The 21,591-nt window shown below is 33.8% G+C and overlaps 1 protein-coding gene across 1 annotated transcript in view; it reads left to right on the top strand.

Moving 5' to 3' along the window:
- LOC114335671 (tetratricopeptide repeat protein 27) overlaps positions 1-18,578 on the top strand; it is a 29,100-nt gene extending 10,522 nt beyond the window's left edge. Inside the window, exons 2-3 of the mRNA XM_028285949.2 lie at positions 13,463-14,296; positions 17,568-18,578. Of these exons, the coding sequence (XP_028141750.1) occupies positions 13,463-14,296; positions 17,568-18,526 (1,793 nt within the window). The 3' untranslated portion in view covers positions 18,527-18,578. The remainder of the gene's footprint in view (positions 1-13,462; positions 14,297-17,567) is intronic.
- The last annotated feature ends 3,013 nt before the right edge of the window (positions 18,579-21,591 follow it).

Raw genomic sequence — 21,591 nt, 5'->3', positions numbered from 1 at the left:
ATGAATTTGGAATCTTCAAAGGAATAGCGTCTTGATTTTACGGCGATAGGTTTGCAGTTTCCTGTTAAATGGGCAAACAGTGGGTATGGTTTTACAATTGCTGTTGTTAGATTACAGATTGAAATTGGAGGTTTCTTACCATCAAAATTGAACTGCACTCCAGAATGTTTATTAAGGATATCATGACCAATTATGACATCTGAGCATAGGTTTTCTAGAACATAAAGTTTAAAATTTTTATAGGTATGTTCAGATATTTTTAGGTTAACAATGCAAAAGCCGCAAACTGGAGAGTTTAAAGATGAGGAAGCCATTTGTACATTTAAATTTGTAGGGAATATTTGTAGTTGATTTTGAATGGCAATACTATTTGAAATGTAACTGTCTGTACTACCAGTATCTACTAGAGCTTCAACCTCAGAATTATTTACATGAATTTTTATTATAGCTTTTGATAAACAGGACGGAGAAGCAGCAGATAGCATTCCAACTAAAGCAGCAGATGTTTTGTTATGAACATGTGATTTTTGTTTTTGATTCTTACTTTTACAGACTTGCTCAAAATGTCCGAATTTACCACAAGAGCATTGGTGATTTTTAGCAGGACATCTATCTCTAGTATGGCGACTTTTTCCACAAAACCAGCATTTTGAAAAGGTAGCTGCGCTAGTCGAGTTGTTTTGATCAGTTTCGTGTGCAGTATTCTGAAGGGTGTTATCAGTAGTAATAGAATTTACAATAGAATTTGACATAATATATGAATCTGATTGTTGTTGGGCCATTTCTAAAGCTCTGGCTGAATTATATGCTTGATCTAATGTTAAAGTGGCGCTTTCAAGTAGTCTTTGCCTAATATTTGAAGCACTTAAACCTCGAATAAAAGAGTCCCTGATGTAATCGTCTTTATTTCTATCAGCAGACACTGCTTGAAAATTGCAATCCTTACTTAAGTGTTTTAAGATTAGTAAATATTGATCAATGGACTCACCCACTTGTTGCTTTCGTGTAGATAATGTGTGCCGGGCAAATATTTCACTCTTTTGTTTTATGTATAGTTTTTCTAAGGTAGCAGTTGCATCAGTGTAGGTGGTACATTCACCTATAGCTTCATATACTACAGGATTTACATAATTCACCAATAAATTCAGTTTATCTTTGTCTTCAGAAACATTAGCTGCTTCTAGAAAGTTTTGAAAGGTTCTCTTCCAGTGTGTCCAGAGTTGTGTTGCATTTGTTGAATTGGAATCGATGTCTAGTCGATCAGGCTTGAGTAGTTTATCCATTGTTGAATAAATTTTAGTTTATTAAATTGTAATAATGAAAACCTTGAGAATTAAAGGTTTTAATAAACTAAAATTGTACATACATTATGATTGACAAACTGTGATATAATGATATGACAATGACATGACATTGACATGAGTGAATGACATAATGACAATAATAACAATAATAGTTATGCAGAAAGGAACACCACAGACAGTTTTTCGTAGATTTTTGAAATTTCAATGTGATAATTAGACACATTAACCAAAGGTGAAATCTGGGTTACATGCGGATGTAAAACTACTTCTAAAAATTTCATCGCCTCAAAATATGGCCAATCACCCCTGTACTCCCCCCACCATTTTCAGCGTCAGCACCAGATCGTCTTTTAGGGATTTTTTTCAATTCTCTAGCAAAAGAATCACGTAGATCTTTCCACTTTTTTTGGGCATCTGCACCTGTAATAGAAAAAAATACTAATAGGGATTTATTTTAGGTACTTGGTAACTGGTACCCCATTTAGAATACTAGCATTTAGTTTTCGCATATCAAAAACAGCAGTAGCCAATATTGTAAAACAAGTTTGCGTTACTATACGGGAGACTTTAGTGCAAAAACAGATGCCAGTACCAACAGAGGACAAATTTCTGCATATAGCTAATGATTTTTGGCAGAAGTGGCAATTTCCAAACTGCATTGGTTGCATAGATGGGAAGCATATCCGCATTAAGAAACCGAAAAAAAAGCGGTTCCATGTATTACAATTACAAAGGATTTTTTTCCATTATTTTATTAGCCATTACAGACGCCAATTACAAATTTATTATGGTTGACATTGGTGCTTATGGTAAAGATGATGATGCCGGAGTATTTGATACAGGTTTGTTCCGTCGTGCGATTTAATGTGGAAAAATAAAAGTACCAGCAAAAGATTTTTTGCCAAGTTCCAATATTAAAGCTCCGTTCGTATTGCTTGGCGACTCTGCATTTCCGTTAAAAACTTATCTCTTAAAACCATTTCCAGACGCAAACACTGTTCCGGGAGATGATAAAGACCGTTTTAATTACAGATTGTCACGTGCCAGAATGGTTGTGGAGTGTTCCTTTGGATCTATAGCGTCAAAATTTGGAATACTTAGCAGACCTATAGCTACTGATGTCGATAATGCAATTCACATTGTAAAAGCTATAACTATAATTCATAACATTGCGCGTGACCTTGAAGCTCCCTCTAATCAAACTTCATACTCAACTACTTTTCAGAGACAACAATCTCTTCGAAGATCACGGCACTATAATGCCTCAACACGAGAAGCTTTGCAGACAAGAGATTTATTTTTAAATTTTTTTAAACACAACTAGATAAGTTAGTGGATTTCACCTTTATTACGAATATTAGTTAAACTTTCAATTATGTACTTACTAGTGCACCCAAGTCCATCAGCAACACGATTCCAAGCTCTTCTTGCCAATAAACGATTTCTGTAATCTTTATGTTTTTTATTCCACAATAGTTTTTGTTCTCGCACTGCATTAATAATTAGTTCTAGATACATGTTTTTATAAAACTAGAACACTACTATTTGCTTTATAAACTCACTTCTTCACTCACAATGTGTCGTGTCCAACGAACTGTCAATACTGACATACTGTCGTGTCTCGTCGCGAACAAAACAAGTTCGCATTTCGTTGCATCTTGTCGTAGACTGATTAACCCGAAAACGTAGGCCACACACATATACAACCATTTACTTGATATTTTCGCGTCACGTCGTGTCGCCTTGTCGCGTTTGTCGCTCACGTAGGACAACGGGTAAGAACCACTACTTTATATCGCTGGTATTCTTCGCGTCAAGATATAAGAAATTTGGACTGGCGCTGGTGGGATGTCCCTACCGATTTAGTATCATAATAACAAACAACATCCTCTGCCAGGTGCCACAGCTTCTGAAGTTGAAGCCCTGCAGGTTGTGACTGGTATGTGTGCATACCACAATTTGTTTCAGTCCAATACTATTGTGAATGCAACTGGTAATATTCTGGACTTGGTGTTGGTCGATGATGCTGATGTAACTGTGTCCAGAGCTAATGAAGCTCTTTTGAGGGAGGGTATGCATCACCCACCCCTGGAATTTGAGATAAAGATGACCAAAAGGCGCCCCAATGATGGTGGTTTGGTTAGTGACGGTTTTTATAGGGACTTCAAGTCGGCTGACTATGTGAAAATAACTGATTTTTTGTCACAGTTCTGTTGGGATAATTTATTTTTAGGAAAAACACTGAATCAAATTGTAAATATTTTCTATGATATAGTTTACTTAGCTATAGAATTATTCATCCCCCTAAAAAGGTATTCAAAACGTAGATTCCCTCCTTGGTTCTCTTTAGAGTTAAAGAACCGGATAGTTGAGAAAAAGAAAGCTCACAAAAAATATCTTTTATCTAAATCAGTTCTGGATTATCAGACTTTTTCACAGCTGAGGGCTAATTGTAAATTGTTAAAAGCTGAAAGCTACAGAAATCATATTTACTTAACAGAATTATCAATAAGAAATAATTTGAAGGGATTTTGGTCGTTTGTGAATTCACGGAGAGGAAAGCCCTCTATGCCCGCTGTGTTGAGGTATGGTGGTGTTGAATCCGGTCATGGACCAGATATTGTAAATCTTTTTGCAGAATATTTTTCTACAGTATATTCCACTCAAATATGTGTCATACCCAGTGACTCACCTACATTTGGTCTTACTAATCTGACTGGTTTCAACATAACTATATCTGATATTTATCTAAAATTATCAGAACTGGATGCGAATAAGGGTCCTGGTCCTGATGGATTGCCTCCTAGCTTTCTCAAGAACTGTTGTTTTATATTATCCAGACCTCTTTTTCACATCTTTAATCTATCCTTAAATACGGGTGAATTTCCAGAATGTTGGAAAAATAGTTTTTTAACACCCATTTATAAAGCGGGAGATAATTCATTGGTGAATAATTACAGGCCCATTAGTATAATTAGTGTAATACCAAAGATATTTGAATGTTTTGTATGTGACTATCTTAAAGCTTCACTTGAAAAACAACTAGTAGACCAACAATTTGGATTTCGGAATAACAGATCAACCGAATGTAACACACTAGTATTTGTGGACTTCCTGAGGAAGGCATTGGAGAGGGGTTGTAGGGTACATGCACTATACACCGATTTCTCCAAGGCCTTTGATCGGGTCAACCATAATATTTTAATATTTAAACTTAAACAAATGGGTGTTAATGGTCCACTTCTTGAGTGGCTGAGAACATACTTGATTGACCGAGTTCAGATGGTGCGTATCAGGGATTTTGTTTCCAGTGAGATTAAGGTTCATTCAGGAGTACCTCAGGGTTCACATTTGGGGCCCCTGTTATTTAACATATTCATCAATGATATACACCACTGCTTCCGACACAGTTCACCTCTGCTTTTTGCAGATGATCTAAAGTTCTATACAATTATCAACAATACAGAAGACTGTATTAATCTTCAACATGATCTTGATCGGTTGAGTGAGTGGTGTATGTTGAATGCCATGGCCCTGAATGAATCTAAGTGTCATGCTATTTCTTTTGGATGATCGAGAGACCCAATAGAATATAATTATAATATACAGAATATTCCTGTTGACTGGGTTACTGAAATTCGTGATTTGGGAATTAATTTAGACTGTAAACTTTTATTTGAATCACATTATACATCAAAAATTTCCAAATCTTTACAAATGCTTGGTTTTATAAAAAGATGCACTAGAGACTTTCAGAATATTGATGCAATTAAATTACTATATTGTTCTTTAGTTAGACCTCATCTAGAGTATTGTTCTTGTGTTTGGTCTCCATCTTACAATATTTACATAACAAAAATCGAGACAGTCCAACACAAGTTCTTAAGGTACATAGCATATAAACTGGGTATACCTTTTGAGTTAAATCAGTTAAATTATTATCAAATTGAAACCCAATTGGGTATTCTCTCATTGCGTGACCGACGAGTAATTAAGGATGCAAGGATGCTCTATGGCATAATTAATTCAACAGTTTTGTGTCCTCAGCTACTTGAGCAGGTTGGTCTCCATGTACCTCTCCGCAGAACTCGATTAAATCAAACATTCTATGTTCCTATCCATAGAACCAAGTATGCATATAACAACTTTTTATCTCGAGCACTAAGATGGGCAAACACTCAACCTGATCTAGATTTCTTTGCACCGAAGTCTGAATTCATCTCTGGCCTCAGACGTTTGTTTGTTTGAGTAGTTGTTGGATATTCATTATTGTGATATATGAATCTGATTTATGTGTTTAAGTTTGTGATATTTAAATTTTATTGTATTATTGTTTTATTATTACTATTTTACTGTAGTTTTATTATTATTGACACATGTATTATGTATATTGGACTTATAAACTTGTAATCTTATTGGGCAGTGTCCCGTTGAAAATAAATAAATAAATAAATAAATAAATAACAAAGCCTCCAGGAGCGGATTCGCTAAAATTAAGGGGAAAGGTACAAAATGCAAAATATTTGACGCCTGTCAAAATTTTCATTGTGTTTTAAATGTAATCATTTTTTTCGAATCCTGAGAAAACTAATATGTAAGTATTTTTGAAAAATTTAAACGCAGAATGAAAAATTACTTTATTACCGAGGGCCGAAAGTCCCTTGGAATGAATTAAAAGTTTCTTTTGAATGAGATATTTGAAATTAAAAATCACACTAAATTTTCTCTTAGTTTTTCACCCCTGTAACTAATTAAAATAAACATTATAGAAGTTTTCAGGGACTTTCGGCCCTTGGTAATAACGTAACGGCTTAAAGCCTAAAGTTCGTAACCATCCCCTTAACAAAAAAATTCAAGTCTTCAAGTAGATATAATATTTTAATGGGGTTGGAATAATAAATATAAATTTAAATATCATATCATTATATTTATTACGTATTTATATGTATGTAGTTATAGGTATATTATTATGTACAATGAATTAAGAGAAATGAACAAATTAAAGAAATTAAGGAAATTAATGATAATAACAATAAAAGATTAAAAGAGTGGTAGCAAAAATCAGAATTAAAAAAGATAACATAATAAAAAATAACAGAAAATAACATAGAAAAATAAAATTTGAAGTTTAGACGGAAAAAAATAAATACAAATTACAGCTCTATGTCACTATCGCTGTCATCTTCACCAGAATCGTTATCTAATGTTATAATTATTGGTTTAATATGTGAGGTTAATGTTCTGTAATGATCTTCCGTTTTTATAACATGTGAAACACAATTTTGCCACAGTGTTGGGGAAATCTTTTTTATTTCTTCTGCAACATGTGACACCGATTCGCTACTAAATTTGGGACAGCAGTTGTTTCGTCGTAAACTTTCCTTAAGTTGGCTCCAGATTCATTCAATGTTGTTGAAGACACAGTAGTAAGGAGGTAATCGCAATACATTATGACCATCACGTTTGGCTAATTCGTCTATAACAAATTGTTTCTCAAACACTTTTGTGTTAAGAACTTCCAACATTTCTTTTTTTGTATATGTTTCTTCAAAGTACAAATCATTGTCATACAAAAAATCAGATATCTGTTTTTTTGTCGAACCTACACCAGGGATTTTTCTAATTTGTTCGCTGTGATACGTTGCGTTATCCATTACAATTACACTTTTTGGAGGCAAATTTGGCAACACCTTCTTTTCAAACCATTCCTTAAACAAGCTACTCGTCATATTTTCATGGTAGTCCAGCTTTGAATCTTGTAATGTTTTTTGCCGATAGTAAAAAACTTTCCCCTCCAAGCCAGCCATTTTTGGATCTAATGTTCAGAATAATTATTCGCTCACCTCTATTAATTGGATAATTGGGTGCACATTTAATAGAATCGTCTGTCCAACCTTTTTGAGCAGTATCGTGGGTATCGAACCATGTTTCATCTAGATAAAATATCGGTCTTCCTTCATCTCTAAATTTAGATATAGCATCCAAGTATTCATTTCTTCATTTAATTAGACGAGGGGAATCCATTATTGATGATCGCTTATCAATTTTCTTGTATCGAAAACCAATGTAATTACAAAATCTTGATAAAGTTGAAGGCGAATACGTAATGGAATCGTCTTTTAACAAGTTGATCGTAGATCAAACTAAGCGTTGGAACTAGGTTCTTTGAATAGAAATTGTAAATTGCTCTTCTAATTACCTCAGCGTCTTTTTCATTTACTGCTTTATATGTAGAAAAGTCACTCCGCTTTTTACGAGGTTGAATTCTATTCGTAACAATTTTCCACACTGTTGTATATGGCTTCCTTGTCAGTCGAGATGTTGTCTTGATGAGGAATTTACCGTCTTCTGGATTTGGATTATCTTCTTTCACAGTTTGATAAACATTCCTAATAATTTCTTTGGCATCATCAGATAAATGTACACATGTTTTACACTTAGCACTAGCTTCACCGATTTCAGAAATTTTACTTGAATAGTCGCGATCTAACCTTCTATCTAAATGCAAGAAAATAACTGCCTGAATGTGCAAATGTCAAACTTAAATATGTTTGCCCCCCTTTCATAATGTTCCATAATGTATGTTTTTTGGACAAATAAATGATACTTAATTTTACCTAAATACCTATAAGCACGAGAATTATGTGTAAAGCTATAGAATAATAATTAGAGGTATATCTTATCTTTAACTAATGCTCTTTCTAATGATTCTTTAATTTTTTTATTTAAAGATAGAAAGCTGCATTATCGGAAGTCCATTTTGTTTAAAGTGAAAACGATATAAAACACATTATAATCTAACTCAATAAAATTCACGTAATGAGCGCATTGGACATAAAAATTGTTTGTGATCGTTTGTAATTGATTCCAATCAAGTTAATTTCAGATGAGTAAACGAATTCGTCTACAGCAAACAAAATTTTTAATACATTGTCTAGAAATTTTAATTTTAATAATTTATTTGCATTGGTAGGTAACGAGTCAGTTCTGTAAATAATATAAAGTACGGCCCTAGTAGCTGTTCCAAAACTATTGCCACCGGTCGCAAAGATAATTGAGGGATTAGTAACGTCAACTATTTATTATGATACTAAATCGGTAGGGACATCCCACCAGCGTCAGGTAAAATGTCTTATATCTTGATGCAAAGAATACCTATGATTAATGTGATTCCTAATACATTTCCACTGAAAATAATAGGTTGGCGATCTTTGATAAGTGTTGGCGATACAATTATTTTTTATATGTGTGTCTTACGGATAATAGGACAGTACCGCCGAAAAAGTACTTCAGACATTAGAATGAATGTTTATGCGGGAGCAGAATCTCAACTACCCATTTGTCTATACCCTGGCAGCGTTTGTCCAACCCCTTAAAGTGCAAAACAACCCCCTTGAAGACTTTAATTTATTTTTTTATTTCTCAACCCGGGCCAAATTCACGTCCGCTTAAAAACGCATTTAAACATTATTTCAGGTTCAGAATCCCAACTACCCGTTTGTCCACCCATTCGCAACGTTTGTCCAACCCCTTAAAGTGCGAAACCACCCTCCATGAGGGTCTTTTCGCACTTTAAGGGGTTGGACAAACGCTGTGAAGGGGTGAACAAACGTGTAGTTGGGATTAAGCCCCCGAATTAACGTCTAAATACCCATTTAAGAGAACGTGAAGTTAGCCCGAATTAAAAAATAAAAAAATAATTACAATTAACAGGGAGGTTGTTTCGCACTTTAAGGGGTTGGACAAACGCTGCGCAGAGGTGGACAAACGGGTAGTTGTGATTCTGCACCCGATTAATGTTAAAATACGCGTTTAAACGGACGTGAAGTTAGCCCGAATAAAGAAATAAAAAAATATTTACAATCTCCATGGGGGTCATTTCGCACTTTAAGGGGTTGGACAAACGCTGCGAAGGGGTGGACAAACGGGTAGTTGTGATTCTGCACCCGAATTAACGTTAAAATAGGTGTTTAAACGGACGTGAAGTTAGCCCGAATTAAGAAATTAAAAAATTACAATCTCCATGGGGGTCGTTTCGCACTTTAAGGGGTTGGACAAACGCTGTGAAGGGGTGGACAAACATGTAGTTGGCATTCTGCCCCTGAATTAACGTTTAAATACCCATTTAAGAGAACGTGAAGTTAGCCCAAGGGTGGGTAAAAAATGTCCACCTAATGCGTATTCCATTGTAACATATGTATTACTTGTTTAAAAAATTTTCAAAAATTATTTATTGTTAAAAATACAGCCTTTTATCGAATGTTAATTTGGTTTTACAGATATTTTTGAAAATAAAAGTAATATCTTGAGTTAAATATGGGTGGACATAAAAAGTACACCCTTGGTAAAACTTGTTACTAAAGGTTTCTCTATTATTTCTCGTTGGTAGGAACATAATCCATATAATTATCGACATAATTATCCTCCAATGAGGAGGCTGAAAGGAAGAATGTGGAGAAAATCGACAAATCTGAATTAATGGCTTTTACTGGTATATTAATTTTGATGTACATTGTAATTTTGTTGTAAGGTTTGTAAATTGTTTATATTAATATTTTAGAAGATGCTATGTTTATTAAGCATAAGATTCTTAAATTTAATCCATTTTCAACAACTCTCAATAAATATATTAGCTATTTTCGAGGTGGACATTTTTTACCCACCCTTGGGCGTACATGGAACCTAAAAAAGGTTGGGCGTTTAAGGGTTAAGGGGTTGGACAAATGCTGCGGAGGGGTGGACAAACGTGTAGTTGGGGTTCTGTCCTCGAATTAACGTTTAAATATGCATTTAAGCAAACGTGAAGTTAGCCGAATTGAAAATTAAAAAAAAATAATTGCAATCTCCAGGGAGGTCGTTTCGCACTTTAAGGGGTTGGACAAACGCGGCGAAAGAGTGGACAATCGGGTAGTTGGGATTCTGAACCTGAAATAACGTTTAAATGCGTTTTTAAGTGCATCTGAATTTGGCCCGGGTTGAGAATTAAAAAAAAAATAAATTAAAGTCTTCAAGGGGGTTGTTTTGCACTTTAAGGGGTTGGACAAACGCTGCGAGGGTGTAGACAAATGGATAGTTGAGATTCTGCTCCCGCATAAACATTCATTCTAACGTCTGAAGTACTTTTTCGGTGGTACTGTCCTATTATGTGTAAGCAGTATATTATATATATAAAAAAAAATTATTTTAAAAATATCAGAGGGTGGACAAAAAAATTATGTGGTGGACAAACGATGGACAAACAATATAGCTAGAGTTTTTTTAAATTCTCGAAAATTTGTGGATTTGTGAAGTTAGCCCGAAAAAAAATTTTTGTTTATAAAAAAAATTGGACGAAATAACATGGTGGACAAACGTGGACTATCGAATGACATCGATCACATTTTTTTCCCGACTTTTTCGGACTAACTTCACGGAGCTCTCTTGAGCCACTTCAATATAAGGCCATCAACTCCGTATAAATAAAGTTTATGAATCAAGAGCTCATGATTAACTTTGTCGAAAGCTTTGGAAAAGTCAGTATACACGGAGTCAACTTGTAAACCCCTCTCAAGAGCATCTGTCAAAAGATAGCATATGTTATGAGACCCAATTCTGCTGATTTTTTGGATGTAAATCCAAATTGTTGGGCCCCTATAATTGGCGAGCAGTCATAACCTAAATAATCGGAAATAATGCTCTCAAAAACTTTAGGAATAGCACTAAGAATAGAAATGGGATGATAGTTACCTATATCCGATTTTCGACCTGATTTATATATTGGAGTGACATAAGAGTTTTTCCAGTAGTCTGGAAATTCTCCTGTTAATAGAGACTTAAATATGTTTATAAAAAAGTGGGCGCGATAGAATGAAGCTGAATGTTTTAAAGAAAGTAGAGAGAATTCCATCAGGAGGATGGAATATCCCTAATATGGATTCATATTATGAGGTTGACAAAGTCTTAATTGAGAATATTCAAGTACGTTTTGCTCCATACGCTAGATTTAAATTGCAGATTCTCAATATAGTCCTGTCGCCAGGGGGGGTACAACGGCCTCCTTAATTCAGATGGACTTACCCAAGTTTTTTTTATATATTTTGACCCGCAGAATACGAATTTTTTGGGTAACAGTTGATCCGGATGTCGATAAGATTGTTATAGACAAAGAACTTGAGGAATTACATAACAGCGATTTCTCGCAAAACAAAACATCTTTTTGTATTTTTTGGGTCATTTTAAGCAAAAAATATTCCTACAAGTTTTTTCGTAGAATGCATAGTTTTCGAGATAACCGCGGTTAAACTTTCAAAAAATCGAAAAATTGTAAATTTTAAACCCGAATAACTTTTGATTAAAAAATAAAGTAGCAATTCTGCTTACCGCATTTGAAAGTTTAAGTCAAATTATATCGGTTTTGATTATTTGCATTGCTAAAAATTTATTATTTTATTGTTAAACAAAGCTGTAAACTGTAGTAAACACCTAGTATGTGAGTGATGTTTTCTATGATTTCTCATTTAAAATCGAACGAGTAGGTAGAGTAGCTACAAGTGCAAGCGAGGCAATTTCTACGTAGCATGCGGTAAAACGCATGTATTAGGCACGGGAAACCTATGTGTTTATAGATTAGTTTAACAATAAAAAAATTAATTTTTAGCAATGCAAATAATCAAAACCGATATAATTTGACTTAAACTTTCAAATGCGGTAAGCAGAATTGCTACTTTATTTTTTAATCAAAAGTTATTCGGGTTCAAAAATTGCAATTTTTCGATTTTTTGAAAGTTCAACCGCGATTATCTCGAAAACTATGCATTCTACGAAAAAACTTGTAGGAATATTTTTTGCTTAAAATGACTCAAAAAATACAAAAATATGTTTTGTTTTGCGAGAAATCACTGTTATGTAATTCCTCAAGTTCTTTGTCTATAACAATCTTATCGACATCCGGATCAACTGTTACCCAAAAAATTCGTATTCTACGGGTCAAAATATATAAAAAAAACTTGGGTAAGTCCATCTGAATTAAGGAGGCCGTTGTACCCCCCCTGGCGACAGGACTAATAATTTTAACGACAATGATGTTCTTCAGCATTTGAATTTGTCACTTCTTGTAAATAGACGAATAAAACTAGAAATGCTTTTTATCTATAAACTAATTAACAGCTTTGTTAACTGTCCTGAATTACTATCGGAAATCAGAATTAATACAACCAGTTACAACTTACGAAATCCTTCTTTATTCTATATTGAGTATCACCGTACTAATTATGGTAGAAATGATCCGATGACTAGAGCTCTTAGGCACTTTAACACATATACTGTTGATCCATTTTTTAGTTCAATTTATTCTTTTAGGCAATTGTTAAATTGTGTTGATCATGTTTAGTTTGTTTATGGTGTTACTTCTCATTTTTTTAACACGTTTTATATTGTTTTTTATTGTATAATATGTTAGAATTTAACTATGTCAACTATTTTATAATTCATTGTATTACTTTTTTCAACAATGGTGAAACCGTTAATAAATAAATAATAAATATCAAACAGCTCTGAGTAATAAACTATAACAAATTTTAATAGAGCTACCCAGAATAGACTAGGGTTGACATATAAAAGAGATCACTTATTATAAGGTACATTTTAATTGTTTTTTAAATAAACTAATTTTAGAGTCAAAAATATCCATTTGTCTTGGCAGGCTATTGGCACTCAGGACCAATCGTGTAGTCGGTTCATTCATACCATAATTGTGTGGTGAAATGGCACTGGAAAGATTTCAGACTGTCTGTTGCTCCTACAAGGAACTTTAAGATTAATAAGGGATAACAATTGAGGACAATCTACAATAGCATTAATAACTTTGTGTAGGAAACATAAATCTAACAATGTTCTCATTGACTCAAGTGTTGGTAAATTTAGACCCATGTATGACCCAGACCTAGACTATGTCTTACCCACTGATAGTCATATTCCTCTCTCTGGTATCAAAGCCAGGTAAAGTTTGAGGCCAAATGGCTCATTGTATCTAAAATCTGTCTGAAAGTATAAGATCTTGGTTCTCCCATCTAAACAATTTATTTGCTTATCACCATCATATTTTATAAACTTAATTATTTTGTTTCATTTCCAGTAGATTAATGGTAATATTCCTTTATTTATTTAAATTTTTGTTTTAGTCAACATAAAATCCTCATTGGACATAGAAGTAGCTCAACTCTACCTACTCTTTAGGCATATATCCAAAGCAAAAGAACACATCTTGTCAGCCATTGAACTGCTTGGCATTCATTACGATCTAATGGGTGCTTTAGGAAAAAGGACAAAGTTTCAAGAGAGAGAAATAGCACAACTATCCCTTAAAGTAACAGTTACTGAAAAAGATATTATAACAAGGGATCGTGGTATAGATGATATAGACGACAGTGATGTACCCATGGATGTTCCAATTAATGATGATGTCCGTCTTAATACCATAGAATTCACTGAAGATTTAGGAAATTTGGCTAAGTTGGGCAGTTTGGAGCAGAAACTATTTGTTACCATTATAAAAGATATGTTAATATCTAAACCTCCAGACGAATTGCAAGTCGAAGAGATTATGCCATTTATTGACGCAATTCTTAAGCAGAAAAATACATTTGCTGTTCGAGTAGTTACCTTATTGCTTAGATGTAAGTTAGAAAGTAAAACTAGAAGAACCATAGAAAGGGCATTAAGTCAGAGCGAAGAAATTATTAAGAGCCTGCTTAGAGAGAAACCAGTAGCATTAAAAAGAATCACAGATGTCTTTGGAACTGGCATGCCACCAGTGTGGAAGATTGAAACACAGTATGCCGATTTGTTGCTTAATATAGGCCTGGTTAAGAATGCCTTAGATATTTATTTAAAGATTAAACTTTGGGAAGAAGTTATTGTATGCTACACTATATTAAAATTAAGGCATAAGGCTGCTGAAGTTATTCTGGACCAATTGAAAGAGAAGCCTACTGTCAAGCTGTGGTGCTTATTAGGTAATATATTTTTTTATTGAACTCTATTAGCAAAAATTTTGGATGAATTTGAATTGAGTAGTATAAAACCATATTTTCCAATTCATCGCTCTAGTAATTTATATGTTATTTACCACGTTTCCTCAAAACAAACAAAGTATCTATTCTTCTTCCTGCCTTAAACCTGGACTGTTCTCTTATCTTTCTTTCTTTAACTTTCGCTTAACCAGATTTTCATTGTGTGTGACATTAATTTTATCCCTCTATAGTTCTTACAGTCCTGATGTCCTCTTATATTTTTACAGTGATACCAGCACCTTATGCCTTATGGTATCTCCCTCCATACACTGGGCATACTTTCTTCCTCATACATATCAACTTATTTGTCACAAAACATCAAACCATTCCTCTCCTAGAACCTTCCAAACCTCCAGTTATTTCCTCAGGTTCTACTGCTTTACCATTCTTCATCCTATTTAAAGCTTTGACAACTTAATCTCTCGTTATCCCTAGTATTGCCATTTAGCAACTTTTAGTTTTTATACCATCTTTGATTATTTCAATAGGTCGCCTGCAGTTTCTTAACTGTACTGTCGTCAATATGCCTAACTTCACTCCTAAATTTGATATGAGAATTATAAATAAAATATAAGTGAGTACAAAGACAACACACATTTTTTTTTGTAATTACACCTTCAATTTACCGTGTACTTCTCGTAAACTCTACAGTAGAGTCGTGTTGAGAAACTGCAGGGTGCCCCATTTTTGATTATTTCAACATAATATGTATAACTGTACGGTGCCGCCCAAAATCCCGACAGCCAAAATCCCGACGGTCAAAAGACCGACACGCCAGAATCCCGACATGCAACAATCCTCGCATAAGTAAAAATTCCGACTTTTGGTTAATACTTTTAATACAAAATACTTTTGTTTAGTAACAAAAAATAAAAAACAGATGGCCATAAACAAAAAACAAGAAATAAATGTGATTATATGTTAAAAAGAAACTTATCAAACCTGTCGGGATTCTGGCCTGTCGGGATTTTGGCCTGTCGGGATTCTGGCGTGTCGGGATTTTGGCCGTCGGGATTGTGGCTGTCGGGATTTTGGGGTAGACCCATAACTGTATAACCTTTTCTTCCCCTCGGGTGTTTCCAACTCTTCATACGAAGCTAGGACAAATAATCCCCGGACAAAAACTCCCCACAAATAATCAGCTGACAAAAAAGTCCCACAAAAAATCCAGCACAAAAAATCCGCACGAATAATCACCGGACTAAAAATTCTCATAAAAAATCCAGGACAAATAATCCCCAGAAATATTTGTTGCCCGAATAGTTCTCTAAAAGATTTCCCGTAAATGCAATCAACGCAAATGTTTTTCAGCCTCAGTATATACATGAGAGTTATACCAATCGTCATGAAACCTGTTTTCGACATGAAAATAATGATTAGCAATTAAAATTAAGCATTAATTTTAATTTGGATCAAATTGTGAGTTTTTTGGCTGTGGAAATCATATTGTAATTATTCGCTTAAATCTTTTGTTCACTCTGTTTTGAATCACTCTGTTCAAAACATTGCCTATTCGTGGAGATAACTGCTGGTCAAGCAAAACGATAATCTTGATTGTAATGCAAAAAAACCTGTTACTTTTTGTAAATTTAACGTCAAAAATATTTAGTCATCATCATCATCATCATCAATGGCGTTATAACTTTTCGAGAGCCTTTGCCGTGTTTACTATTGCCATCCATGTTTGTTGGTCCTGTGCCGCCACTAGTTCCCATTTTCTTCAGATTTTCTCTGACTGCATCTTTCCACCTTTTTCTAGGCCGTCCTACAGACCTTCTCCCATATGACATTTTGGGTTTGATTTTTGGATAAATTTTTAAAGTTTTTTTATGGATGCACACAGATCCTCAATTACGTTTGTTAAAAAACCGGATATCGAACATTTTTCCCAAAAGCACCAAAAAAGTCACAAAATAATCGAAAATCTTTGTATAATTTCTTCGCGATGCGTGGATCTGGCATTGGAATTGAAATTAGTGGAAATTTCAATTGTTTTGATACATAGGTGCAAAATCTTACTGATGTATGCCTTTTCTCATGAGCATCTTTCAGTGCGTCAACGTTTTTCTATTTCTTTCTAACGCATTAAATTGTATGTGACAGAAAAAAACGCACGTCGGTGATTACATTTCGTCGGTGACATTTTTATAACATTTATTCTAGTTGTCAATAGATGGCTCTATAATCGAAAATAAAATTATTTACGAATTATATAATATATCTACGTCTACGAATATAATCTGTACAATTTATAAGACTATACAAATCAAAGAAAATACCATTTTATAAATGCAATAAACGCAATTGATTTGTTTTTATGCCAAATTGCAAATAAAATGTGGCAACTGTCAGATTTAACTAAAATGTCATGTTAGAATAAATGTTATAAATGTATATTATCACGGACTTACTTTTTTTCTATTATTTGTGACGCACTGAAAAATGCTCATGAAAAGAAGTACTGCTCTCTGCACTGAGACTGAAAAACATTTGCGTCGATTGCATTCACCGAAAAACTTAGAGAACTATTCGGCAGCAAATATTTCTTGGGGATTTTTTGTGGGGATATTGTGCTCAAAAAAGGATTGTGGGGATTATTTGTCCGGAATTTTTTGTGGGGATTTTTTTGCCAGAATATTATTTGTCCGGAGAATTTTTTATGAAGATTTTTTGTCCAGCCACAGCGCTATTTGCTACCTTGTACAGTCGGAAAAATGAAAGAATACCCATGAACGATCACATCAATCACATATTTTGGATTTGCTGAATTTTTCTATAAATAACAAACGAGAGAGATAGATAATTCTACTAAGCAAAAACGTTATCCGAGACATACGCAATTACATATTTATAAGTGACAGAGTGAGACGGCGATACAATTGTTAAAAGTATCAAGTTATATTAATTTAGTAGAAAATTTAAACTCATACTTGACTATTTCTGTACTTCTAATGTCATTCTTAGAAAAACATTCAACATGAGTAGAAATAATGATTGTATAAACTACTATTCGAGTAATCGTGCTGGTCAACTATAATCTGATAGATTCGATTTCTGTCACTTTGACAGTGAAACTGGGTTAGGTTCGGTAGAGTTCACTGTATCTTTTTCTGACAAACCAAACTACAAACTAGACTAGCGGTCACAAGTCGTATGAGTTATACAACACATTAAAGACTTAAAATAATCTTTTAACCTATTTTATCATTTGCAGGAGACGCAACAGACGACATTACGTGTTACGTAAAAGCTTGGGAGTTGTCTAAACGCCGTAGTCATAGAGCTCAACGTCATTGGGGCCAGTTTCTCTTCGCCCGTAAACAGTACGAAGAATGCATTCCACATTTTGAAAAATCTGTTAGCATTAATCCACTACAATCCAACGTCTGGTTCCGACTGGGTTATGCAGCCCTTCAAACAGAAAATTGGCAAACAGCAGCAACAGCGTACAGACGTTATACACATCTCGAGCCAGAAGCCTTCGAAGCCTGGAATAATCTGGCACAGGCATATATAAAAATTGGAAACAAGAGGAACGCCCATCAAGCTATTCTAGAAGCTTTGAAGTGTAATTTTGATAACTGGAAGGTGTGGGAGAATCTTTTGGTTATTAGTTGCGACATTTCTAACTTCTCTGATGTAATCAGAGCCTATCATCGGCTCCTAGACCTTAAGGAAAAATATCTAAACGTCGAAGTACTAAATGTCTTAGTGTACCACGTGTGTCATGACATCAATGATTGTGAAGGTCTGTCCTCACAACGATATCTACAGAAAACCAGAGAACTGCTGGGTAGAGTTACTGCTCTTTATCCCAATGAAGGGTACGTCTGGGAACTTTATGCGAATTTAGCACCAGCGATTATGCTCAAAGCTCAGAGACTGCAGAGAGCTTATAGAGGATATACTCAAGGAGCTTGGGATAAAAACCCAACTACATGTCAGCAAATGCTCTACGTGTGTATTAAATTAGCAGACATTGTACTAGATAACGAAGTCGATCCGAAAGACACTCTCATCAATTCCATAAAATTAAATCTAAGTTCAGCCATTACGGCTATCAAAAAACAAGATTGGGAGGAAACTCGCGATTTAGTTGAACAAGTATCTGTCCATTTAGAAAAAATTATTGATAAAATTAAAGGTTATCATCAAGATAAATCTAGCAGTTAAGCATGTTTTCAATTGTATTTTGTTTATTAAATGTTTTAAAAGATCCAATAAAGTGTTTTATTTATTCTAGTACGATTGAAAAACTTACTTTAGAATAAAACATAAAGGTACGATTCCGACAACGACTGCAGACGGCAGATGCAGTTACTGCCGCGGCAGCATTTGCAGTCGTATTGATTCCGAAGTCAGCAGCAGCGACTTTAAATACGTGACGTTGTCAAACAGTTGACATTTTTCGTCAACTCTTTTTGTGCCGCAATGTATTATGTTTTCTATCTCTTGAGCTATTGGCGATTCGGATTAAGATCGCAGCGCCAATGTGGTATAAAATTGAACCAAGCTAAGAGCCATTGTAATTGTTTGCATAGTGTATGTTGCATTAGTTTTATGTGTTTTTGAGTTAGTTTTGTTCGTTTATCTGTGTTCTTTTTTAATATAATTATATTTTGTGTGACTATCGTTTATTCCCATTGATATATAGACAATTTTGTTAATTATAAGTTTTATTTTAGTGAACTTTATAAGAAAACAAGCTGAAAATGCGAGCATTATCATAACGAAAACTTTGTTTATATACGTATTTAAATTCATAATATGGAAAATTGCTATTACGAAAAGTTGTTTAGAATCAAAAATTATGTTTTAATGTGCAAACATATCATTCTAATTTAAATGTTGTGAACGACACTGCGCGTCATAGAAAACGGTCACCCCAAAAAATGGGTCATTTTTCATGTCTCGTATCTCGTAAACCTGTGGTCCGCTTTAAGTCATTTTTTCAATATCTTATAGCTTTATTCTTTAACAATATCGCTGTATATAGTAATAATGTTGTTGCTAAACAGGTAAATTTTCATTGTATACCTACCAGGTGTACCAATCAAACTGTTTTTTCCTTAAAGTTTGCAACACCCTGTGAAATATTCTAGTATTTATAAAACACTGAAATTAAAGCCGTACAATAGCCTCAGGTTTTCTTAACATTCTGTTTCATGATTCATTCGCTTATGTTGGATAGTACAAAAGCTATTAGGTACTTTAATAATTAGACATGGTCTTTATCAGTACAGGGTGTTTCTAAATGCGAGAACCAGTGCGACAAACTTTAAGGGGTAATTCTGCATTAAAAAATAATGACAGTTTGCTCTACAATCGTATGCCCGCAAATGCTTCGTTGCCGAGATACGGGATGTTGAATTTTTTCTTACAAACTGACGATTTATTTATTGCTTAAAAATTGGTTTAGATATCCAAATAAATTGGTGGGTTTCATGACATAGTTATTGCACATTTTTTGACATACAATTAAAAATTTTATATTCACCATTGGCGTGCATACGTGAATATAAAATTCTTAATTGCATGTCAAAAAATGCGCAATAACTATTTCTTAAAATCCACCAAATTTCATTTGCATATCTCAACCGGTTTTAATGCAATAAATAAATAATCGGTTTGTAAGAAAAAATTCAACATCCTGTATCTCAGAGGCGAAGCACTTGCGGACATATGTTTATAAAGCAAATGGTCATTATTTTTTCATGCAGAATTACCCCTTAAAGTTTGTCGTACTTATTTAGAAACACCCTGTACTGATGAAGAACATGGCTTGTTGTTAAAGTACCTAACTTTTGTATTATCCAATATAAGCGAATGTATCAATAAACAGAATGTTAAGAGAACTTGAGGCTATAGTTGTATTTTAATTTCAGTATTTTATAAATGCTAGAATATGCCACAGGGTGTTGCAAACTTTGAGGAAAAAACACAGTTTGATTCGTTCACCCGGTATACAATCAAAATTTACGTGTTTAGCAACAATATTATTACAGCGATATTGTTAAAGAATAAAGCTATAAGATATTGAAAAAATTACTTAAATCGAACGACAGGTTTAGGAGACACTTGACATCAAACATGACCCATTTTTTGGGGTGCCCGTTTTCTATGACGCGCAGTGTATAAAGATACTTTACTCGATATTCATATTTTTATATACCTCGTATAAAATAAATAAAATTTGATTCGTGATAGTTGCATCATAAATCTTCAAGAAGAGCTTTTTATGAAGAATAACTTTTCTTCGTAAAATTAAAAATACAAGATTTATAAATGAAAATGATGTTGGTATCCATAATTTGAGAAAATTCGTCAAATATTATAATTTTTTATTCCAAACAACATTTTAAGAACAATTTTCAAATATTGTGAAATACATATACCTAATACATAAAGATACTTTTTACTGATGAACTGTATAGCAAAATAAATGACCGTTTTGGAGTGTAATTTCCAGGGGCAACTCCGAATTGCATGAAAGTTTGGATTTAGGTTCTACTTACCCTCCGCTTCAAAGTTGAATTTGTCCCGTTGGTTGCTTTTACTTGGGGGGTGACATTTACCCCTTCTCGGGGGGTGAAAAAGGCCTGTTCAAAATAAGGCCGGAAATGGGTAAATTGACTTATTTTAAGCACCTTTTGTTCCATAAAGTTTTTTAAGTAAGTCAATACTTTTCGAGTTATTCGCGATTTAAAATGTTGATTTTTCGACAAAAAAACTACGTTTTTAGACCGTTTTTCCCAAATAACTCAAAAAGTAAATATTTCATTGAAAAAAATATTTTTAGCAAAAGTGTAGCATATAAAAAAAAACGAAAAAAATGGTGTACCAGTAAAGTCTACCAATTGAGTAGAAGCAAAGTTGTAGCTCATGAAAAATACGTTCTTATTCGTCTAATTCCAGATCGAATAATTCAACGCGAAATCACCGAAGACAGAAGCGTTTTTCGGGAAAACCTTATTAACATTTTTAAAGTATCGAAAAAAACTTATTTGTTTTTTACAAAAGTTTACAGCATCAAAAATAAACGAGTTACACTGAAAAAAAAAGTTGGCGCCTTTTTTTTGGTAAAAAAAAAACGTGAAAACCTCCCTCTATTTAGCACCCTAAATAAAATTAATCGTTTAGCTTTACCATCTATTTTAACTGTATGTGTATTGTTTATATGATCTGTAAGTTTGATTGGTTTGAAGTGTTTATTTTTGGAAATATTTGGTTTTATAGTA

Source organism: Diabrotica virgifera, chromosome 2 (assembly GCF_917563875.1).
Source record: "Diabrotica virgifera virgifera chromosome 2, PGI_DIABVI_V3a".
Taxonomy (NCBI): Eukaryota; Metazoa; Arthropoda; class Insecta; order Coleoptera; family Chrysomelidae; genus Diabrotica; species Diabrotica virgifera.
Note: the sequence above shows the minus strand (reverse complement) of the source record. Positions and strands in the feature narration are given on the sequence as shown.